The sequence below is a fragment of the Euwallacea similis genome, chromosome 11 (assembly GCF_039881205.1).
Source record: "Euwallacea similis isolate ESF13 chromosome 11, ESF131.1, whole genome shotgun sequence".
Taxonomy (NCBI): domain Eukaryota; kingdom Metazoa; phylum Arthropoda; class Insecta; order Coleoptera; family Curculionidae; genus Euwallacea; species Euwallacea similis.
In genome coordinates, this window is record NC_089619.1 from 3805050 (window position 1) to 3831129 (window position 26080).

The following is a 26080-nucleotide window of genomic DNA, read 5'->3' on the forward strand; positions in this document are numbered from 1 at the left end:
AAATATATAATTATGAAACTCTAAATTAAGGCACCATATTTTTTCTGTTTATGTTATTTTTTTCAAAAACACTCGAGGTGAAGCTCCTACTACTCTTTCCTTTTCTTCCTACCCTCCTGTTCTTTTCCTCTTACTCCCTTTTACTGGCTGTGTCACAAAATGTCAGGATGTTGACTGTTTCCTCAATACCTGAGTTGAAACCTACCTGTGGTTCCCTCCCACTTTTTCCACGCTACATCCGGATGTGCGTATCTCTTTGGATTGAGCAACATGATGTGTATGCCTACTTTGTATGCACGTATGCCCAATGAAGTTGCCGAGTTGTTCAACATCCTTTTTCCAATTTTACTCAAACGCTCTATTCCTTTTGCGAGCATGTCCCAAAATTTTCCTACACTTATGTTCATCCGTGCTATACTTTTTCATCGTTGCATTATCTATTTGAGTATGTAAAAAAATAATTACTTAACTCTGGCTAATCGTCGAGTTCAAATGGGTTCACTTCGTGAGTAGCCGAATTTATGTTAATTAGTGGTCCCCCGGTTCGTACCTGACATCATTCTCATTTGTGGTTTTTTTCAACTTAATCAAGGAAAAGACCCGCAACTGGGTTTGGTCAACTAATTCCACGTGTAAAAACGTGTAATTTACTGCGCCAACTGGCAACAAGTGTACAATTTTTTATTACAACACTTCTGTCCATTATAGTAATTAAGCAGAAAGGCGTATATGTTACTATGTATGTATGTATGTTTAATTTTATTAAGTATTTATTTAAAATAGGGGAATTTTATGAACGATTATACCAACCACACCACTGTTTCCATTAGCCTAATAATATGTGCATTGAAAGTAGCAATAGTTCTCGAAGATTGTGTTTGATGTTGAGCCTCGAAGGGAAAGAATGGTGAAACGAAATTCACTATGAAATTAATCACTTCTTTCAATGGAAGAAACAGGCTATCGAGCGCATGGATAGAAACGTTGGGGGGCGGTTACGTTCCTATGGAAACAAACCGAAAAATGAATGTCTTGGCAAGGATGGAACTGGGACTGTCTTTCCTTCAAAGATTTCCTCAGAACTTCCATGATTTCCGTGGATTATGATATTTTATTATGAGTTTTTGACTCAAACTTTCCATAGATTATCGTGTAGTAGTACACTTACGTGAATTTGCTTGCACCCTTGTACAAGTGCCCCTATTTATTTCCCTCACATTCTCTAAACTCATCGATTTAGTCCATGCGCCGTATGTCCGCGCTTCCTCTGCTGCATAATTATAGGGCGGAAGTTCCCCCATCCCCTTGGCGCCTACCTCACCGGAAGGTTAGCACAAGCCCTTCGATTTTGCTTTCTAAGACAATCGTTGGTTTAAATTAAAAATCAATATCACGCTTTTGCGGACAAACTTACCTCTTTTTCAGTTTAATGCGAATTCATTGTAGAGATGTGTCATTGATAAACTACAGTTCAAAGACTACTAATCGAACTTAGTTGGTATTAGTTAAGGGTTCAAATATGTATTAAAACTACCCCTATAATCGGTCGCAAATGATAGACTATAGATAATATAATATCTCATTTAGGATTGTCCACTTTTCCCAACACGAGGAAAAGTTGTTAGATGACGTGTAACGGGCGTCAAATCAATCGCGTGATATTGAACTATCATCATTTATGGGATTTAAACAAGTCCATGGAGTGAGTGGTCACAGAACAGCTGTTCAATGTTCATGTTGGATCAAATTATTTGTACACAGGGTTGAAATGATCATGTCAAGGGAAAAGAGGAGAGATTTTCGCCATTGGATGAATTTATGAAAAAAAAATTTTTAAGTTTTATTTTTTGATATGTTCAATCGTCAATTTCTTGAGACCTGTTGCGTTTAGATATAGGACATGGTACATGAAACCCATTTAGAATTTTGCGTAAAATTCAAAAATAAAATCAAAAATAGTTGTTTTCGTTTTAAAAAACAAAGTTGGTGGTCGTACCTAATTTTTGGACCACCCTATATACATAAATTTACCATAAAAAAAAAACCGCAAGAAAAAATAAAAATCGAAGTGTCTGAGGATTTTGGCCGCAATGTTTGGCATCTTAGTTATATGGACTGTTCCATCCAAAACTTCCACACTATATATTCATACATTCTGACCTCTTTGTAGATGCTTTATATATTTATGAGTGTCTTTAAGTTAAAAAAAAATTATTTAAAATCTGGATAATTCGGTTCTAACATTTTATTAGTTTTAATCTAGTTTTTTGGTTAATCAGGAAAGGTCTCTCTTGCCGATCAAATGTGAGAAAAAATGCGAGATAATTCACTGTGGAACAAATCCAAGAAAACACCATCTAAAGTTCTGAGAAAGTTGTATGAATTGGAGAGAAAAAATTTTTGTTTGGAATTCTAGGTACAAGCGAACAGAAACAGTATAAACAAACTTGATGTTAATGTACAAACTTTTTAGGAAGAGATAAATCTAAGAGAAGAAAAAATAACGCGCATTCCTGTAAATTTAAAAAAAATAAGATGAAAATTAAAGCGGTTTCAATTGAATTTCAAAAACAGAGAAAGGTAGAAGCTAATGATTCGTACTTGTAATGAAGAATTTGGATTAGAACGAACGAAGATAAAGGTAAATGAGAGAAGAAAACTTATGTCTGAGAACAAACTTGAGAATTGCAATCATAATCCATAAGATTGTTAATGGTTTTGACATGCATTAGGTATACGCAACCCCAACTTTCACAAATGTGGGCAGTTCCATGAAAATGAACTGTTTTGACTGTGTATAAATAATGTACAAAGACAATAGCCGACCTTGACATATGAGGGTGATTAGAAATCTAGTAAATGTCAAGTTTTAGTAGGTATGTGTTACCTTACTTCATCAAATATTGACGCAAAAGTTCAGCACACTATTTATAAAATGACGTTTGTCACAATTCTAACCTCATTGACACATCAAATTTGACTCAGCATTCAACAGTGGCAGCTCACTGTTCGTTATTTATACAGGGACAAAAAAGTTGATTTCTATGTCTCTTTCCGATTATTAGTAAATTAGAACAACACATATGTATTTTCTGAATCCAAAATGCTGATTGCCATGTAAATGTGTTTACTATTTGTTTTCTCATAGCTGAGGCTTTTTAAAGTTTATATGACTCTATCACGACCACGTCGTTGTTTCTAAAAGGATTCCATCGACGCAAACTTCAGTATGCTCAATAGATTCCTAAATCAACTTGTATTCTACTATGCAGTTGTTACTACGAATTAACTTAAGACTGGACTTTTCAGCTCATAAACTGTCAGGAAAATTAACTCTATTGCATGTTTAATACTTCCAACTCAACCGCGGTATCGAAACACAGTAAATTACGTGAACTTTGTTGGAGATACCTATTAGAAACCGATCCCAGTAGCAGCAATTTCAGGTGGAAATTCGGACTAGGAACGGGCCCTAGCACGTGGCTTCCTTGACTCATTCCCAGGGCAAAATGGAATCGTAGCTATAACGTCAACGAGGTTTTACCTTTAGATCCCAGGAAAATCAATGTGTATGAAACACTTATTTGCTCGTATATGGTCTAAATTTCTTTCAAAACTGATTTAAATATTGAAAAAAAAAAGACTAAGCTATGCTTTAAGTAGAAGTTTAATTAATGTTATGGTGATATTTGGTGGGAATGTATGGCAAATTCTTTGGGGGTGAAAAATTGAAACCTTTCCTGGAACCAGCCATCATAACTTAAAGCAATACGATGCACCATTATTCATCGGAAAACACCTTCAGGTTTTCTCTATAAATAAATCGTCGTCAATCTCAAAGTTTCTACATTTGGTGGCGTACCATCGCGTGCAGGTCCGCGACTCGGGGATATTTTCGCTGGTCACGCGATCCGCCTCCGAATTTCTGCTTAGTTTATACCCCCAGTCTGAATAAAGACAATGGCAAATGACAGTTTTGCCGTTTCTTTTTCTTTTTCCCCGTTTTTCCCTTTTCCGATCGGACTGAAAGATTGTTCGGCTAAAAGCATTAAAAACTTTTCGGGTTGTATTTCAGAAAACCCGGACTGCTTAGATGGCCGTAATGATTTATTTGGCCCGACTTTTATGTATGGAGATTTAGAAATGGATTAATTCGTCTTGGAAAATGATTTATATAAAGACAAATTACAAACCCAACAACAAAGGAAATTCTTCCATCAATGTCCATCACATTTACAGAAACAAAAATAAAATCGATTTTAATGTTAAGGTGCCACTCATTCATGATTTCATAATGAATGGAAAACCAATGTACTAATTTTGAGCAGAAATCGACAAGATGTATTACACTCACGCACTTATTTGACCAGCACGCAATTGCGTGAAGTAAATCACTGTTTGGGAAGTCTCAATCCGTGAAGGTCGCACTAGTATGATTACCGTATGATTGCTTCCGATTTATCAATTTTCACGTTGTTATAAAGTCCGAATTTCACATGTTTAGCATCTTAATTGAAGCAATAATAAGATAGTGTTTCGTTATAATCGAAATTTTTTAATTAAATAAATCGATCAGGGCAATATAGAAAACATTTCAATTGTTTACGATGGTAATCTAAAGCAAAAAAATTCGGATAATAAACAAAGTTCAAATGTACAGGGTGTTTCATAATAGTATGTTAAAAATTCAGGAGGCGAATAAAATCATAAGAAAATGACAAACGCTTGAACATTGATCTTGCTTCCAGAACGTGTAGAATTGCATCAACTATTGTTATTACTAATCGCTTGTTAATCGAGTTATGAAATGTAGGTAACTAATTTCGAAATCAAACCCGTTTAGTTACCTTAGTGTTACCTCAAGTTACCTATTTAAAAAGGCCCACCAATAGGAGTTGCAACACTGGAATTGCACAGTAAAAACGTGCTGAGAGTGACAGTCACGCTTCATCAAGGGCTCAGATGAAGAGCACGATTTCCTCTATATGAAATTGCTTATCTCAAAGAAACTGTAAACTCGCAGTGATTAAGAGGAGAAATTTCGAAGTATTCACACATATTTCTCGCCAACATGTTAAGAAGAATGTTCCTCTGAGCCCCAAGGAAAGAGTGCAATTGCACCGCTACAACAACCCCTACTGATGTGAAAGGTAGTATTCCAAAAAATTAAAAAAAGGAATGAACAACCCACCTTAAATGTACACAGTATAGTTACTGTTGTACTAAAATAGCCTACAGATAGAGTTTGGGCCATTACGAGTAAAAAAACTGATATCGCCAAATAAGTAGTACTTACTCTGTCTTGTTAAGCTTGAAAATGGAGTGTATAACAACCTTGCGAATACTCAAAATAATTGGTCGTTTTCCTACTGGGAAGGAAATATGCTCTTAACGTACCTTTTGATATTCTTCTCATGGACAAAATGCAGACATGAGGCTGTTAAAAAATCGTGTGCACGATATTTGGCGGTTTGCGTGATGCCCGGGGTGCAACGGGACGACCCGTACACGCCATTGCGTGAAGGCGCGCACTATGGGATCTTGTTGCATGAAGGTCGTCGTCGAGCCGCAACAGCTGATTTTACTCTCTTCTAGACATAAATTTGTAAACAAACAAAATGGAACTTACTTTTTTTCCCTTGGAAACGGAGGATGCAGCAAGAGCTTCAACTTGTCCATCTGAAATCAACACAAACTTAATAAGGACTCGGGAAAAAGAGAGAAATTAGTTTGAAACAATGTGATGCGAGATGTTCCAGAAGATGATTGCGCAAGTCTGAAATTATATCATACTGTGTTTTAGAAGAATAGAATCTGCAGTTTGCTTAAGTTTTCTTCGTTTTTATTGCCTTACCAGTTTTATTTGACGGGCTAACTTATTTACAGGGCTGTTAACCAACAATGAACTTTACCCAAAAAAATCCCTAAAAGTTTTCTATTTAACGAGTGCCATACATCAACAAACAACATTTCGTGACCCCTTTGATGATTTACATCTGGAAAAGCTTAAGGCCACTAAGCGCAGTTTATTTATTACTTCATTTATGTTGCCTTATATTTTGTATCGATAGGATCAAGAAGTATCGCGTGCTGGCTTGTATTATTATTAAACCTTAAAAAAGTCAATTTCTCACGAAAAAAATTCTTGATAGACTGCCAAAAACTTATTAATGCTTCATTTTTTTATTGTTTACTGTTGGTCACTCTGTCAAAGTAACGAGGTAAACTTTATTCACAAATTACGGCTCAGCACTTATCTGTTTAAATTAATAAGTTAACAGTAATGCAAAACTTATGTTTTGTTTCACTGAAAGATCACATTAAATAAACTTCAAAAGTTCTATAAGTATTAACGTTTAGAAAGGTCACTTAACCTATATTAACCTAGACTGAATCAACTGTAAATTAATCTAATTACTCAAACAGAATTATGAGTTTCCCATTATAAAAGGAACAACAGGTTGTGTTTTGAAATAAAGGCTCGTCATTTTGATTATTTTTATTGGTCAAATGAATATAAAAATCACCTAATTTGTGTATATCACCTTAAAGGATTTATATCTGCCATATGTATTATACTCTTTTTTTACTTTATCAATCTAAATATCATCGCATTTTCTCTGTGTTACGAGGATCCATCAGAAATTGATGACTATGAAATTCAGATTTGCAAGAAAAGTGATTGATGGCCCAATAACGGAACTAAAAATTACCCTTTATGACCTAGTGGCCAATGATCTGTAATTAGTAAGATCCTTTTAAACATATGAAAGATCATTGGAGAGATCATCACATGCATTAAATGCAAAATATCATATTTTGAAATTCCGTATATAAAGATATTACTTGCTTTAATCATGAGATATTTTGATCCAGGTACTAGGTTGCTTTTTTATGATTACTTTCATAAGGGAGCTATTTGGTTAGATTGCAAATTCTGGAAAACGGATCATACCACCATTTATGGTTGGGATGGTTCTTGGTGTGTATGAAATCGTTGAAAGTGCGTACATTGGAAATTTATACAAAGTTGTTTTTAGTTATGATTAGTAAGATATGTAATTCAGGTTTACACCAAAAATGCTTAGATAAACCAATATAATAACAGGTCTGTCATAACCGAAACTACAAAGCTGAATTTTCTCCGATACTTGTATCCTTTTTGTTTAATGTTCAACTTAGAAGCTCTCATATGACTAAAACATCTTTGCTGACTAAGTATGGTGTCTCATACTATACGGTTTACTTCGGGTAAAAGCACACCAGAAATGTTTCCTGCAAAAATCTTCCTTTGTATAAAATCCTCTCTGGACTCTTCGATTCTTTTTTACTCTTCAATGATTTGGAGATTTCTGGCGATTCTATGAGTCGATTCCTAACCCGCTTAAAAGACACAATGTTCAAGTTTTCTCGCATGTTTGCTCTCAGATTCTTCACTGTTCATGTTTGCTCTTCAAGCTGCGTCTCAGATTTTGCTCAAGATACACACAACATATTTTTACGAAACAGTCTTTGCATGATTTACCTATTTAGATTCTTTTCGTCAAAAGTTGTTGCCTTTGTTGGCTATTAGCGCACTGACGCTGTATTTCTATCTACCGTTCGAGATGTGCTTAAACACGATAAACAGTTATCTTGAGATCCACAGCGCCTCTTCAAAGAGATACCAGTTTTTGTTTTCCTTTTAGGAAACATTACACTACCGAACTAAACGTAAACAGCAAATTATAACATTGTGCTCGCCGAGAAACTTAAAAATTCCATGTTCCGAACATAATAACCCGAAATTATTCGTAATCAAAGGTAAAACTCTAATACTAATGACAAAATAATTGGCCCCGGCCTATCTTGCTTAAGTGTATTACAGCATCAGTGCATTAAGGGCCTCAAAACTTTAAGACGAATTTTATTGTTTTTTTAGTCCATTTATGAGGTTTTTTAAGTTTATTTTCATAAGGAAACTGAATACCTTAAAGGGAGTATGTCTTTAAAGGGGGTCACATGAGAGGGCTTCTCAAGTTGCAAAATTGCTATCAAGTTCGCGCACTGTGACCATATTTCAGATCTGTGGATTGATGCGGTAAAATGCTGTAGGGCTTTCGAATTTTCGGCTACCGAATCGATTGTTGAACACCAAATCAGGTGTGAGCTAATTTTAATGGTTAAGGCATTTGACCGTTAACTCTCGACAAAATCGATATAATTTTACTCAGAAGATAAAGAAAACGTAAAGGTAAAATCATGTTTCTCCTTACTATATTAATTTTGCCTTACATTCAGAGCCTTGACGATCTAGTTCTTAAAGGGTGGAATGTGTTGTAGGGATTGATCGACCATTTTGCGATGTTACAGAGTGAAATTTATGCGCAAGGCTCTGATTTCTTATTAATGCGCCCCTCTGGTCCCGTTCCGCTCAGCTCGAGGGGTCGGTAATCAATTTCGCTCCCTGGATTGTGGATAAAGTTAAAGGGCGTTGTCTAGGGGTGAATTACGGAGGTCGACTTTTTTGCTCGATGGAATATAAATTGGATATTAAAATGTCTTGCAGTTGGATACGAATAGGAGACGGGCGGAAATTATTGTAGTTATGGATATGTATTCGTTTGTACCGAAAAATTGGTATTAGTATTCTTTATCGCTAAATTACTACATGTGTAATTATTCCTCTAAAGTATGAATAAAATTTGACTTCTAAGCTCCTAAATGACTTTCTTGTCGAGATTGTTCATAAAATTGCATATAAACTTCCTTCAACTAATAATCGTTTTGAAACGTTCCTAGAGCATAAAGTTCCTTTAAATCTTCCAGAAATAATTTGTAAAAAGGTAAGATATACAGGGCATCCGTTTCTGCAGTTCAACCATGAAGGTCTCGATAACCACGAGAGATACGAAGCCAGTTGAATTGGGACGAAGTTGCGTACCTTAAAGATCAAGCTTACGCCGTTTTAAAATTATTATTTTTTAATTACTTTCAGTGATATTGAAAAAAAAAACAAAAATGACAGAGAACCATTTTTATTTTTTCCTCAGCTTATTTGCTGATTGCTAATTCCAAATCATTGACACTTCATCATTGAATTTCAGTTCACATTCGCACATTTTCATCACATTTTCCTTGAAATTTAACTATCATTAACTTTAATTTCTGTTGTTAAAGATCAGTATTGAAGTTCAGCACACACATCCAAAGTCTTGTTTCTGTAAAAAGTACCTTGAAAACAACAAAATAGAAAAGGAATAAACGAAAAAAATTATAGTAGATGCTTGAAGAGTTCACTCTCCACTTCCAAGTATAACTCTATGCGTCTTCTTAAATTTTGCATTGATCTTAAAACGTCTCTTCTTCATATTTTCATCCTTAAAGGTCTGATGATCTTCCTTCGAAACTCGTTAATATCGATGGGTACAATTTTATAAATGAAGTCTGTTGTAGTTTCCCATAAATAATAATCTAATGGGTAAAGATCTGGCGAATGTGCTGGCCAATGTATGGGTTCATTGTTTGAAATGGCTCTATCGGGAAATATTTCAGACAAATAATCAGCCACTCTCTTAACGTTATATGGTGGAACACAATTTTGTTGGAACCAAATGTTTTTTGTATCTAATAAAATTATTCAGAGATTCGAAGAAGAACGTTAATATTACCTTATGCGATTTGCAAAAGAAGTTTAATTGTGCGTTACATTTTAATTTTGGTTTCTAAACTTATGTTTTCTAATTTTTTTAAAGAGCGTTATGAACTTTTGCATTTGTATTTGGAATGTGGGCCGGATATGGAATATATAAAGGAGAAAAAACTCAAAAGGAACTCTTGAACTTAACTAGAATTCTATTGTTGAAAAGAGAGAATTTAGGAGTATTCCTGTTAACTAGAAATGTTCCTTGGATCTAGTTTTCCATCCGACGAATGAATTAAATTGGAGCTTCTTAACATCATGTAGAATCTAAAAAAACATGAGAAGGAGGATTGAAATAGAGTCTGTAGATATTGTATTTTGTGCAGAATGAAACTATGGATCTTACCTATATATGAAACAAATCTCTTGATCTAGATTTCAGCTTCACATTCCATAGAATCATCGATTACGTAGTGCCGCTCCCTGTAAACTCCCATCCTAACATCGTAGGTAGTTTAAACCTCTTGTTTGAACACGGCCTTAAATTTCGAGCTGCGTCCGCTACCTACACAAAAAACAACGTATTTATTGATATTGGATATGTAACTTTAGGGGGTAATCCGACAAGATGAGCGCAGATTTAAGACGAAGTCTCGATCATTTCTTTGTAACACAAATTAGCATTTTACGCGTTCTCGTTAGTCCGAAATATATGACCGCGGCTTCTCACCACACTCTGTATGCTTTATTGTCTCGTTTATGCGTTGCATTATGACTCTATTTTGCTAGCTTTAATGGCATTCTTCACTTCTTCACATGGGTATCTGCAGGCTAATTTATGGTCATTGTCTCAAGTTATGTATTCTTCGAATTGAGAAGAGATCAATTTATTCCGCTTGCATATTGAAACGTCCAAAATTTGCCCATTCTTGCAATTCCATAGCAACATGTGCGCTGAGGCTTAACGGGCCACCGAAAAAGTGGCCAGCCAAAGAATGAAAAAAATTGCCCAAGATAACGGCGTAATTACATACATTACAATAGCTGGACTTCTAGACCGCAAAAACCTTTAATTAGGCAATCCGGAACGCATATCATTTACGTATTTAAAGGGCCTTGCACACTGACATGCTGCAATGGTTTTAAAGGGGGCTCGAACCGACCAACTGACATGGCAGATGCTTTTTCAAGGGCTCAGGATTATAATTATTTTTGGTCTATCTACCTTTGATTCTAAAGTATTGATGTATGAAGTAACACAAAATATTAATATTTTCTTTTATAAAATAATTCCTTCGCAAAGCTCTAAGTCTTCAGTGATTCTTGCGTATTTTCCCGAATGCACAAGAACAAAGCTAAATGCCTTCGAATATTGATGTCTAAGAATCTTAACGGCAATTACTCACCGCCTGCTGAGATTTAACCTGTTCGTAAGCTTTATACCAGGTTTCTATATATATTGGAATAATGTAATTAAACGGCCCTTTCACCAGATGAATTAAGACCGACGACGCTCAGGTCTTCCCGATAAATCAAATTTACGGGAGAACAGTCTCTGGGATTTGTGTGAAATGAAAATAAAATTAATAGTGAAACAAATGTCTTAAATGGTTTGGAGTACAGAAGATCATGAAACTAACACTTCATATCATCCCCGAAGAGCAGAACACCCTGTAGAAATCACTGATGAAGGACAGAAGAGTATCACGGTAGCATGGTAGGAGTAGCATGATCAGAGAGATTCTCTCTGTGTTTCAATGATTACTCGCAGGCCTTCGACGCGAGAAGGTTTGCAGGAATCTCTTATGATGAGAGATCAGGGCCAATGAATGCTTATCGTAGAGCTTTACGCAAACCATCTAATGCAGTCGATGTCGGTGCTTTTAGCACCTATATACGATGTTTAAACCATACGAACAAATGGAAACCTTTATTCAAGGACGAAAAATCATTTTTATGAATTTTTACGACCTGATACTAAGGAGCATCGAATCTAAGAAGTTTTAATTCCTGTGATTATTGGATAATAAAGGCATTCTGAAATAGTTGTTCATGTTGAACAGATTCTGAAGTGAAATGAACGAGAGGAGGAAAAATGCTTGTATCTTCGTCAATCCATCAATTACTGTTATAAACCATTTAATGCTTTAAAAACGGCTGGTGCAAGCTCGAGATATAGAGAAGTTAAACAACCTATGGTTCTATAACTGAAGGGGTTTGAAATCTGGGGACCGCTATATAACCTCTACACAGATAAGCTGAGATTTATTCAAGATCAGAGTTTAAAGAAGTTGTATAAATATCTTCGTTACTACATGTTGTTTGCTATTTGCTCTCGTGGCTAAACAGAACTATTGGTAATATTTTATGTTAGAGGGCGTCGTGTAAAAAACTATGCATGACTGGAAAATATGTTTCGTGTGGGAGATTTAAAGTCTACAATGGAAATTTTAAAATGAGGACAATTACAGTAGTCGTATTAAACGTTTATGGAAATAACAATGCCAACTTGTTCTAAACTGCTCTTTCCAATGAAGTAGACATAAATACATTTTAATTGTTTATTGTTAAATCTTCCCTTAGAACAGTCTAAAGTAAATAGATGTTATAGCCGTTTGCGATTTCTTAGATAAAATTTAAGAAACTAAAACTCACAGTTATGACAAATACTTAAAATCATACAGATGCTCCTCTACCGGATCTCTGTGCCCATCCCGTAGACTTACCGCTTCAAGCAAATAATAGTATAATCATATGCATTTTTCTTGAGCAGTAATCATCAAGCAGACTATAATCAAAAGTGTTTTATATAAGCACTTTGGTAGTGGCTTCAAAATATATGCCCAGAATTTAAGTTCTATCCGAACTAGAGCAGTGTTGTGATCACTGGCGTATGTACAGCGGGTGAAGTTTCTCAGTTCAGATAAACTTACGGCTTAATATAAATCTAATATATAAACAAACCTTTGCTAAATAAGTACTTTACATAAAATATCTCCAATTTGCACAAAGTTGCACTTAAAAAATTTCCGCTCTACATCAAGCGAGTTATTAAATATTGAACGCACGTAAATCTGCACCTCGGGTATGTTAATTTGACATCATCCTTATAAACTAAGTCAATAAAGTGTTGCCTACTTTTTAATATGCATAAGTTTTAATATGCGATTATCGTAATTTTTAATTATTGTCTTGGAGTGCACGCCGATGACTCGCGAAATGGGCTGTGAAGATTCTGCTTAGTTACGCTGCAACATCAGGAGGAACTAATTTGTAATTAACAGAAAGCATAATAGGTTTGTTCCTTTGAATGAATGGCAATAAAACATTTACTTCGAATTTACCCTTATTGAAACTCTTGCATGTATAGGAAGAGGGTTGCAATACGTCAGGCATTAACAGCACCTGCCAGGGTTAAATCAGAAAACCATTAACCCGCTGTAATCGGTGATTCAATAAATTAGACAGGTTAAAACGCTTTAATGCATGTGTACATTTATCTATCGCTTTTATAGGGGATAACTTGTTAGTTCATCGTGACTAAGGCATTTTTCCTTGATATATTTAGGCACATCATTGGGAAGTTTGATAGGTTAATAATTCCTAAATTGAGAAATTTTCCAATTAGATGTTAATAAATGATCAAATTTAGAGCTGTAAGAGAAGCAAAGTTTCACAGGCCTTGCAGGAAACATCAATCATTTTTCTGCAGCTTAGATGTTAGTTCAGCTGAAAGCTCACACGTAGTTGGTACTGAGATTTTTCGAATGTTGAATATCGGAAGCGTCGAAGTTTGGTGTTAATTCGGGTTAGTGCGGTTTAATTCGAGTTAGTTCAGGTCAGTTGGCTTTGATTGGTTTGGAAATTGTACTCGAGAAAAATGGTTAATTAAGCTGTTCCAACTAACTATACCTTTCCCCTTATTCATTCCGCAAAGCGCTACCCGTAACGTTTACTGCCAGTCCTGGAATCGACGTATCGATAAAACAAACAAAAAATTCCCGGCTTTGTGTAGCTTAAACTTCACCTGTCAAAACGTCACTCGAACCGACTCAATATATGCAAAACTAACTATCGGCTAATTGCACGTTTTACATCGGGGTGCAGTCGCTATTTACTCGAACGAGGGATCGATACTTTAGTCTTCCTCTGTTGTACATTTTCCTCGTTAACTGTGCATTTTTCATAATTAAATTACGGGATTTGCTCTAAACAAGAAAAACCATTAAACAATCAGCAATCAATATCGATTGCCTCAAATAAACAATATGTAAAATCTTTGCGATAACACGAAATTTGTCTTTGTCGATTAAAATTATCCCTAATCGGCTACTGATCTCTTCATTATGTAAATTGCCGCAGAAATTGATGGGAAAATAACATTAATGACAGGCAGATGCAAAGCTCTCTACCAAAGCTTTAAAAAAGAAATGCCGTATTGGCCTTTGCAGGATTTGTTTAAAATCCTGTACTGCAAAGATCGGTTAAATGAAGCTTGTTTAATTGAGCTGGAAACACAATTCAACAAGTTAAGCTTCCGTAAAAGATACTTTTAATACTTCAGTAATTAACCGGTATAATGTACTAATTGTGAGGTTTATGCCCCGCCAAGAAAATGAGTAATGAAGAACGTTGTTACCTTAAAAAAACTTTTCGAACAATTTTTTTACATTAACTTATTCCAATTAACATCTAAGCAGTACTGGCATTAGGGGGAAGGGAGGGGTGAGAATGGGAGACGGCCCAGGGCAGCAAACCAGGAAGGGCGGCGGATTTCCCTGGTAGACGGTTTTTATTGGGAGTAGGGGGCGGTGATTAAAAATTGTATTCAGGGCACCAGATTTGTTAAGGCCGGCCCTGTTTCTAGGTATTTACTATATTTCCATCTTGAGAAAATATAATAAGGTAAAATTGGTTTAAAAGCCTCAGGTTCTTCCTGGCGTAAAAAGTACTACTAATATTATAGATAAACATTTTATATGCTCTAGTTGAGTTAGGTAATGGATGTCTAGTGGTATAAAAGTCTGCTGTATAGTAGTAGAATATGTTATATCATTCTTCTTTCTGCATAAAATTCAGTTAATTGTCTAGGAGGCATTGAAACATTGTAATTACCACTACAAGATTTAAATTGAAAATATCAAGAAAACATTAAAGGAACATCCTTCTAGAGTTTCTTCAATAGTTTTTGTAAGTTTATTTAATTCCCCATTGCTTTCTTCAAGACGTTTCCGATCCGCATTAGTACCTATAGAAAAAAAAATCCTCACTGGAGCAAATCTCAATTTGATATTTATATTGCTTCGAATTTGTTCCTGTTTCGTTTTTCTTTTTATTATTGTATTTTGTTTACGAACTCTTGTTTTAATGTATCTCTACTCTGTCTGACTATTTTCCAAACTTATTCGGTTTTACCTCAAACTCAGTTACTTAGTTCTATTATATTTTATATCTTACATTTGTATATTAAATTTTTTTATCATTAACGCTTTATAATTAAATTACTCGCGATTCTTTCTTTGACCATATGAGATGTATCGAGGATGACGATTCGGAATAATTGAAAAGTCAAATTTAAAATATAAAAAGTAAAACTCTTCAGGAACATTTCTCAGCTATTTCGTTTTAGCACAAAATTCGCTACTTTGGGTATTTTTGATTCACTTCCTGTTTTTTGTTCACAGTGGCACTTTTTGGTTTGTTTTTATTTTATTGATTTTTTTAGGAGTTCTGAAAATTTCCATATACCTTCACTACACCTCAGTTCTTTTCTGACAATTTTTTTTCTGTTGTATTCTTATTCTATATTGCCTCTGTTTCAAACCTCTTTTCTCATTTTGTTTTATTTCATTTCATTTTTCAATTTTGTTTAAGTTTTTGTTCTATTTTCCTATCTCGGTTTTATAATCTATATACCGTTTGGGTTTATTGTGTTAATTGCGCTGAAGTCCTGGTTTTTATTATGCCTCGAACCGATCTGCCTTCATTTTGACTTTACTTTTTTTCTGCCTTGAATGAATTCCTATTTTATCTTTATGTTCTAGTTGTTGTATTCTACGTCAACTCTCTTCCATCTCTATTCCATTAACATTATGTCTGACTTAGTTTTGTCTTTAACTTGGGCTTGTCGACATTTTATTCTGATTCAGTCAATTCTCCTGTTCTATTCTATATTTATCATTTTGTCCCTATTATAGTTTATTTTGTCTTAGTGAATACGATTTCACCTTTATTCTGTTCATCCCCTCTATTGTATGCATTTTCGTTCTGCGCCAGTTCCATTCTACCTCTGTTCTGCTTCGTTATTTGTTTTTCTCTTAACCCTGTATTCTAACTCTGTTCTGGATAATGAAAATCCAGTTTTCATGAAAAAAAAATTTGTGCATTAAAAATTTATAAGGCTCCGTTAAGGAATAAGTGGTTATTAAGAGGGTGGTCTCCTCTTTTAGATAGTCGCTTGTACTCGTATATGACAAACAACTACACTCCGAAATCTTCCACAATCCTAGATAAATAAAAATATACCCTACATAACATCTAATTACCCAGATTAAGTGTTTCGAAATCTGAGACCAATCTGAGATAATTTCCCCGATAAAGTAAATGTTGATATGCGTGAGAAATGTGCAATAAATCTCTCACAAAGTGCGAAGGAGTTGAAACCTGAAAAGCAATTAAAAGACCGGTAGCTGCAGTTATAAAGAAACAATAGATAGCTATCTGCTTGTTTTATATTGGTCCTAATGACTTAAGAGCTTAGAATTAAGGCCCCATTAGATCTACTTGTAAGAACTTTCCATTGCATCGGCAGATCGTTAATTTCAGCGAGATTGATACTTCGCAAAAGCACTTAATCGGAAACCAAAATGAGAGGGGACTAGTCAATAGGTATCATCCGATTTCCAATATTAATGGGAACCCAAGCCGGCTGAACAATGCAACAAAGGGCAGTACACGTGTCGGAAGGCAAAGCAAGTGCCTTCAGGGTACATTATATCCCAATAAGACCATTATTCGGATATAGAGAAATAATTGACCGTATAGATTTGGTTGGTTAACTCCGGAAGGTATTAGCTGAAGATCTGTTGTGACATCTCGGGGAGATAAATCTCTTTGTGTGTGTTGTATTTAAAACTTGGAATTCCAATTTAATTGCAATGAAATATGAATCAATATCCCCTTGAGTCGTAAAAAATGCAATTTGTGTGTTTCACCCCGGGGTTGCTGACTAATAAACTGCCCCATACGTCACCGGTGAGCGCCAGTCCGAGATATATGGTCCCTGAAACGGAGACCCTCCTCGTCTGTGAAAGACAACAGCTGGTCAAAACTCCAGGTGAAAATAATAATGAAATCAACGAGCCGAAACAATGCGGCCGAAATTGCCCTTCTCACTCCTTCTTCCCCGCCTTCACCCTATGGTACCACTAACGCGTTTTTAAGCGGGGTTTTGACCTTTGTAGCGAATGACTGATATGTCTCCACTATAATTTTCATTCTTGGGATGAATTCTGTTAAAAAAATCTAGATATCTAAAGATATTAAAATATATTCAGGGTAATAGGCCCTGCAAAACCAAATTTATGTCCCAATGCTGCAAGTGTCTGCTACTTTCTGTAGAGAATACAAAATTTAGGAATTCAGTATTTCTCCTCTGGCTTTTCCACTGACAAAAGCATATTTTTTACTACCAACTTAACTCTATTACTCTTGTAGAGTTACATCCATTCCTAGAAATTCTCAATTCTGTCTTCCGGGCATTGTTGTAGTGACCAAGTTTTCAAAACACACTTCACCAACAATGAGAGTTGCTGCTTTTAAAAAATATTTAATATTACCGTTAATTCTTAAGTTGTTCAATTTTCTAGGGTACTTTTTACTACATAATTAATTTATGTTTACTGTGTGCTTTTATTTTACTGTTACAATTTAATTATCATAACATAGCTTGCATTAAGGTTGTTTGCACGATTAAATTATAAAATATTGAAGTTTCTCGTGAATTTTAATACTATAAACAAAGCATACTTAAGACATAGCTAGTGTCTTTTAAATCATTCATGAAATCCTCAGCAAAAAACTCCTCGAGCCTTCCATTTATCAACTGAAGACAACTAGGTTCCAATGCAAAAAAAGTAATTGTGCTGCGAAACACTGAAAGATACAAGGTGATTCAAATTACAAATTTATATAGTTTGCCAATATGTTCCTATTGATAGCTGCAAATCGAATGGCATTCTCAAAATGTTTTCAGGTCAACTCACTTTATTTGGGATACCTTGTATAAGGTTAAATACAAAAATATTGGTTTTTTGATCGTATTTCGGGTCTACATATTTATCGTCTTATAAACTATTAATGAAGTTTTGAACACAAACTTTTCCTGTCTCAAAATGCATGATTCAATCTAAAATTATTCAAGATTCTAATACTTTTTATACTTAACCAACACAATTAGTCAAAATTTAGTCTTTAATGTCCCTCATCATACCTTGAAATGAATAATTATCATTCAGATATGTTGAGTTTGAAGAGATTGGAAGATTTGAGTCTTGAAATGATCACGTCCACATTTGAAGGTTTGCATTTTCATATAATTCTCTTTAAACGAATTAAACTACCTCATGCCTCGTTCCAAAAAATGCAAAATGTGCGAACCCAATTAGATCTCGAAAACTGGGTATTTTTTCCTTTAGTTGGAGAAACGGTAGCAATCGATTCAGAGGTGTGAACGAAGCGTGGGTCGTGCAATTTCTTTGGTATCTCATACTTACAAATCTGCACAGGTCCGGATTTAGCATATTATGACATCTTTAAACGCATGTATAAGGCTTATTTGATATTAATACAAATTTAGAGCAAATGACAGATTTAGACAATAGAGGACTCAAACGGAGCATTGCATGCAACGATCTCCTGTATGAGGAAAGCCTTAAGTAGAAAATCCTCTAAGATACATAATGATATAATGCATTCCAACTACGATTCTGTAAAATTCCCTCTTACAAATATGCTATCAGAGCCAAAATCTTCCAAAGTTTTAATGAACCCGCGGTGAACCAACTAGCACGGCGATTTATTGATGCACCTTCTGGTTCGAGGCCCCCGATTAGGTTTCATTACGGAATACGGAAGGCTAAACCCAATATAAATCAAGATTGAGGTAAACTGACCTTAGTGTTTTGATCTAACTTCAACCAAAAAAATATATCCGCAGAATGAGGGTTGACTCACCCATACAAGGTATTCCTCCAAGGTTTTATGCTGTGCAACCTATATGCATGTACATATGATAGAAGAAGTATAATAATGTACAAATTTACTTGATCAACTCACAGAGTTTGTATAGTTAAGAGAAACGAGTAACTGACCCAAACAAGTTCCCAACAAACCGTTCGATATAATTTGTGCAGTGGCCCTCTCACCATGCATCCTCAATAACCACATATTATATTTATTATACCGGGGCTTTTTCTTTTATTTTAACCGCTAATAAATATGTCGGGGTGTATAAATATAGCCGTACCAATAAATATCTCACAAATCGGAATCGTAAACTAGGCTGTCGAAGGCGCTACGAATTTATTAACTTATGAAAATATCTCGGTGTTCCAACACCACTTTTCAAGCTGGGGCCACGACGTCAGGACCCAATGTTAATTTGATTTCTTTTCCTTCTGGGGTGGTGCCACATAAGGTCTAAAGAAGCCCTAATATTCGGAGAATAATGATAGAATTATATTTTGCAAACTATCATTAGTTGAATACAAACCCATACACGAAGTGACAATAGTAGCGACAATTGTCCCTCATCACCTCTTGAGTGAAAATATTCGTAAGTGAGAATTTAAGATGGCATCAATGATTCCAGTAGAGTTATTCTTGATGGCGGAATCATTGGAGAATATACGATATTGAATGACATAACGAAGGAAATGGAGAACCACATAATTTTTTACCTTTTGGTCTACGTTCAAACGCTCTTGGTTTTTCTAGAAATTTAAAATCAACTTTCCGGAAAAGAATCAGATTTTCTCTCAATTTGTGGAACTCTTAAAATATACTCACATTGTATACCACACGTCATAGTTTTACGATCACAGTGTGAAAATGTTAAGATAATACGATATTTTTTTTCAAATTTCTAGAATTTTCTTAACACTAAGGAAAAATTCCACGACTTAGCAACACCGCACTGAAGATATCCCAAAAACATAGTTTCCAATGTTTTTAAAAAGAGACGACCTTTGTCCGCTCATTTTCAATCTGAATCCCAATATTGAGTTGCGACGTCCAAAACCTGCTGCACGAACTGATTTCTGAAGCATATAAGCTCTAAATTGAGTCCAAATGGTAGTAAAAATTATACCTCGATCATAAAAAAAGGATTTATCCCTAATTAAAGCACGAAAGCATCAAGTAAGGAGGTTCATAATTTTGCTCCTCACAAACCCTACGAAGTGGACATTTGAGAATCCAGAAACCTGCATAGTTGTTACATTTAAATAGTGCTGATAATTCCAGAAAATAAAACCTTAGTTTTGTTGCAAAATGTGAAATTCCGTTTCGTTGAAATACACTCTGGAAAGAATTAATGTAGTTCTCCAGAATTCGATTTTTCAGGAAATTCCCGCAATATTTTAACGCGCCATTTTCTTGGATATCTGCTTTGAACCTCCTACTAAAATGATTAATTCCTATATCAAACACACTCTAAGTACCAAATGTCTCTAAAAAATGGCTCAATCTTAGTAATTTTCTTTCGAGCAAATGATCAATTCTTGGATTGTAAATGGAATATTCTATTTGTTTTTTTTGTTGCTCGATGAGGCCTAGCTTAATGCGATTAGAAAATGAGTTGGAAAAAGGTTGGTTGGATATGTAACATACAAAAACAAGTTTAAATTTTGATTTTTTAACGTTTACCCAAAGGCAAATAGAATGAATCTGAAGAAAGTAATAAAATTAGAAAATGGAAATTTTCAAGCAAATCTGCTTTGCTATCGTTGTACTCATTGCAATTAATTTTTACAGATAGGCAGAAAGCAAAATTGAGCATAAACAACCTCAAAATAAAGCAGTTGATTAAAGAAATTAAGCGATAAATTACATTTGATTTCGAAATATACGTCAAAGTAGACATATGGAATAAATGGATAAAAAACTTGTTGATTAAAGTGAATGTAAAATCACTTTCTGCAGGTGTGTCAATGCGCCTGCTTCTTTCCTACCAGTTTTTAAACTATACTTATAAACTTTAATTCAAATTTAGTTTCAAAAATGCGCACTGATGAAGCAAGGTCATTTACGCACCTGCAGAAACTGTTTTTTTTACCGTCACTCTGAGCAAAAATTGGTTACTTTTTTATCCACTTAATCTATATGTTGACTTTGATGACACATTTTAACATAAAAGCTCATTTTTCGTGGAATTTCTTCAATTATCTACGTCATTTTGTAGCTACTTAATTATGTTCAACTTCATTTTCTGCCTATCTGTAGAGACCCGTGGAATGATCGCAAAACAAATTTGTTTGCAAATTTCCATTTTATAATTTTATTATTTGAAACTGGACGTATTTCAGCGTAAACGTTAAAAATTTATTTTCCGCAGGAAATAAATCTTCTATTCAATTAAACTCTGGGTACAAGAAAAAGGTTGGACACGTCAGTTTCTAGACATCGAAGTCTAAGAAGAAAAAACATTCTCTCAAAATTGATATTTTCGGCGTGCTTGTAAGCCGCTATCTTCTTCGATATTTTAAAGGGGAACATGAGATATGCAACACACCAAATTAGAAGCTCTTACACTCTATAAACGAATCTTAAAAAAAAATTTTAATCAAGACGGGAAAACGAGACTTTACTTGATTAGATTTTCAAATGGTGTGTCCAGCACCTCAATGTTATAAGACAACGACAGTGAAAATGACAATGCATTGACAACTTCACGTTGCATTTTTATCTACGTATACCTATGTGGTGAGTGATAAGATCTACCTGCGCCACCCTGTATATTACACTTAAAAAAATTGTTACAAGTTATTATTCGAGCTCTGAAAGAAGTGTCTCAGCTAAAGAGTAGCTCTATACAGAGTTACATTTAGAACTATCGAAGGGATAAGGTCACTGTATGTTATCAAGGGTTAAAAAGTCGTGCGATGTACTTCCTTTAGTGCGAATAGATAAAAGTCGTGGCAACTTTACTCGACATTTAGTATCTATGAAAAGGTTGATATAAGGACAGAATAATGGCGAGTTTCGTGATTTCCATGGAAACTAACTTCCCGGTAAAGTTGTCAGTACAATGATGTAGGGTTCCTAATTATTGTAAAGTAACTTTCTTTGGTACCTACGTTGTACAACTTTTGTAGATAGCACTTACCAGTTTTTACCATCCTTAAGCAGAGGCTTAAACTAGAAATACGGTACGGTCGTTAACGATCATTGCATATTATGCAAAACACTGGTAGGTATCCATTATAATACCCTTTTCCGGGTATGCAAATATCTTAACAATTTCGAGTTTAAGGTAACTGTAGCAAACCCATATTTACGTAACAAAATAACCGTAAATGGTTTTTAAATATGCCTTCCATTGATTTTTTAATACTAATAGAATAACTAAAACTAATTACATGCCCAGATAGGAGTTAAAGTATGAAAAATAAAAAATTCCCCTCGTGGCAGCTCCAACACTGCCCCTTCGCCTTATCGGCAGAGTCGTATCAGGCCTGTCAGGAGGATTAGACACAGGACTCCGCCCCATTTATGTAGGCCCCAGATATGGATCATATTACCGAGTTAGTTACGACTACCCTCTTATTATGTTATATTGCGCCTCATTGGTGCGATATTTCGGTATAGGTACAGATGGTAAGTGCATCTGCCAATTATATGAGATGCTATGCCATCATGGAGAGTATATTGTAACATAATGACGCTCGCTTTAAGGGGAAAGTGAACCAATTTCGGACCTTCAGAAGCTGATAGAAACATCTGCAACAACTCAAAATAAGAATTAAAGCTGATGAAAACCACCCTAACACCACAGAATCATAGTTTTTGAAGCCGATTCCCGTCTTAAATACCAATCACAATGAAGTTCGCATTATGAATGGGCTGCCACGAAGAATGAAGTATGCCCATAAGGCAGTGGTTGTTGCTTTAATTTTGCAAAGTCACGAATGTTCTGTCGCAGCTATTTAAATACTAATTAATTATATTGGGGACTTGTTTTGTTCCTGTTAAGGCGACTTTTAAGGTGCACGGAATTAATTTCAGTCGGGAGCACTAAGTGCAGTCTGTAATACACGTACATTGGCATAAATCAAAATTATTATAGTGGAGCGGGTTTTGTATTAACTTTGCTAATTAGCGCAAATTAAACGTTAATTGAGAATAAATATAGACGTGGAGCGCTTTTTGATTTATTGACATCTTTTGCCATTTTGTTGCAGTTGCTATGCACAAAGATAAAGATGATCCTGTCGGACTTCATCGGTCTCGTGATCTTACCGCATTTGACCATACGCCATTGGATGGGGAGATGTTTCTGCAGGTGAGAAAAAAACGCAATTGTGGAACATTAATAAATCAATGAAGAGTTTATTGGTAACCTCCAAAAAAAGTGATGGAAACAGGATAGAAGAGAAACGTGATAAAAGAGCTCGTACTAAATTACTATTCAAATACAAAAAACACCTATAAGACTCTTTATAAGCACTCCCGTTGCTGATCAATGATTTTATTGAGATATCAAACAAATTTCAACTTACGTACAAATTTTCAGGCACTCAATGGCTTCCTTATGATCCTCACCTGCGAAGGAGAAGTGTTTTTTGCCACACATAGTATAGAAGGATATTTGGGGTTTCACCAGGTATGTCTAAAATTTACTCAAATAAAAAACTTAATGTTGGGACGGATATCAAGCGGTGGGCCTGTCTAAATCCCAGATCTACTGTTTTAGTCACATCGGACGTGATTTTGTGAAAATTATATGTGGTATGTGTATAACATTTTCTAATGCGCCAATATCTCGGAGATGTGTTGAGAAATTACTTTGAAAACTAGACGAGCGGCCTTTTAAAATCACTCATTTTTTCATTATGGCACAATTTTTGTTAGTAAAAATTGATTGATTGATATTCAACTTTTCTAATATTTGTACTTACTTTACAACTAGAATTTTTCCATAACTTTTCAAGGCCGCGTGTTTCCCACTATATTGCCCTTTTGCAATTCCGATACATATTCCATCAGGCACACCCCGCCAAAAATTGTTTTGAAGATGAATATTCAAATCAAGTCGATACTTTACAAGTGGAGTCGCAATTTTGCCAACTATTTTTCACTGTTGCTTGTCTTATTGTACTGTCTTTAAACACGCAAGTGCTCGCATTAATTACAATAATTTCAAAGCGCATGTCGATTTAATTCTCCTAATAATTAATTTTTATCACATTACTCATATTTATCTTCTTCCAGTGTTGTGCACCTCGATTTGCAGTTTTTCCTCTATTTTCCAAAGACATATTCCATTGGATACTTATCCACACAATTCTTTTAAAAATAAACAAAAACATTTTTGAATTCCTTGCAGATGTTTTTAACACCTAAAATCGCAATTTTTCCCCTTTTGTTCATTTCTCCGATATTTCGCTCCACGAAAAGTAGTTACTCCTCTATTGAAATGTTGCGTATGGTACATTGGAATTGCACTTTTGCACAGAGAATCCGGGTGCAATTTCAAAGCATACTTTATTGCATGGGCTGATGCCGATATAATTATTTCAAAGATAGAAATTCGATTTTTCTATTGTTAGATTTCAAGGCATAGCTTACTTCTTCTGCTTCTTTCTTTCACTGTAGCTTCTCTTCCAATGTATGTATGGCATTTCGCACACGCGTTGCGATCTAATTTGGAAACATATTACATTGTGGGCATGCCGGCAAAATTAATTTGAATATGGATACTCAATTTTTTTCCGCAATACTGCAAATCGAATCGAAGTTTTTTCCACTATTCTCCAATGTCGAATGCCGTCTACCTTATTGTACCCTGCTACGCACATTTCCAACATAGTTCAAAAACATATTCCATTGTCAGAATAATTATTTTGTAGATAATATTTTAGGATTTTCCACGTTGCAGTATTTTGAACGTCCAATCGCTGTTTTTCCAATTTTTTCGATGTCTAGTATCGTTCAACGCATTTTCCTCACAATCTATTGGACATACATACCTATACTGAAATAATCGTTTTAAATTCACCTATTCCACATCGTTTTTCTAACTCTTGCAGAAAATGACTTGTTAGTTCTGTAAAAGTAAACCTTGGTAAAAGTTTTTTGACTAAAATTGACAATTTTTTGAACAGAAAACCGTCATGTATTAGTGCCCTTGTGGAGTCGTTTTGTCGGCACAGGTATATCATGTGCCGGTGAAGTCGGATCGGCACATTTGAAATACAACAGAGTATGGTGATACCATTTCTTCTAATTTGACAACTAGTTCATCTAATTAATTAACTTCTCGGATGTTTTAAAATTTAATTCGAAACATTTGCACTTCCAATTGACTTTTCAATTTTTTCCAATGTCCGTCTAGGGTTTTCCAGGACACAATTCAAGAGCATATTTGATTGGGTGCTTTAAAACAGATTTTTTTTTAAGGAAAGATATTTTGATATACTTACATGTTTTTTTTTCAATAATTGTACATGGAATTTTTATTTTAAATCTTTTTTCCATGTTGCGTGTTTTCAGCCATTTTGCTATGTTGCGTGGAATATTGGACACATGTCGAACAAAGTAAATGTTCACTTTTTTCATTTTTCCTAGCATTTTACAACTTAAATTTCAGTTTTTGAGTTTTATTTCCAATGTCGTGTATATTCCGTCCTGCTCGCACACGTATTTCGAATACAATTACAACAAAATACATTAAGCGCATGGCGCATGGGGGCACAAGTCTTTTGAAGAAAGACATTATCAAATTTTTACATTATTACCTCAAATCGCAGATTTTCTACTTTATATAGTCCAATGTCGCATGTCTTCTACCGATTTGTCCTTTTGCATACGCATTTCAAGCATAATGCCAATAAAGCATATTTCTTTGAAGATAACCAATTTACCCATTTTATACAATATTTGAATTTCGAACCACAGTTTTCCTCATTATTGCAAGCTATGTGTCCTTCATATTATCAATGATATATGTTTTCTCTATATTACCACTCCGGTAATTGGCCACAAATTTTTAATCAGATACACCCCTACGATAGACAAATAAAAGTGTCTGCATCGTGACATTCTTTCATAATCAACCTGTAGAATGGAGTGAGAAAGACGTCCCCTGATGTTTTAAAAAGGGTTTCGACCTTCTTACCCCACCATCTTCGCTTAGTAATTAATTTTAACGCAAATCAAGATCAAATAAGATAGAGTTTA

At 34.9% G+C, this 26080-nt stretch overlaps 1 protein-coding gene across 2 annotated transcripts in view; it reads left to right on the forward strand.

Annotated features, from left to right (window-relative positions):
- Positions 1 to 26080, forward strand: part of ss (spineless) — a 55906-nt gene that overhangs the window by 22701 nt on the left and 7125 nt on the right. For both annotated transcript variants that reach the window (XM_066395263.1, XM_066395264.1), the window contains exons 4-5: positions 23083 to 23183; positions 23415 to 23504. In XM_066395263.1, the coding sequence (XP_066251360.1) occupies positions 23083 to 23183; positions 23415 to 23504 (191 nt within the window). The remainder of the gene's footprint in view (positions 1 to 23082; positions 23184 to 23414; positions 23505 to 26080) is intronic.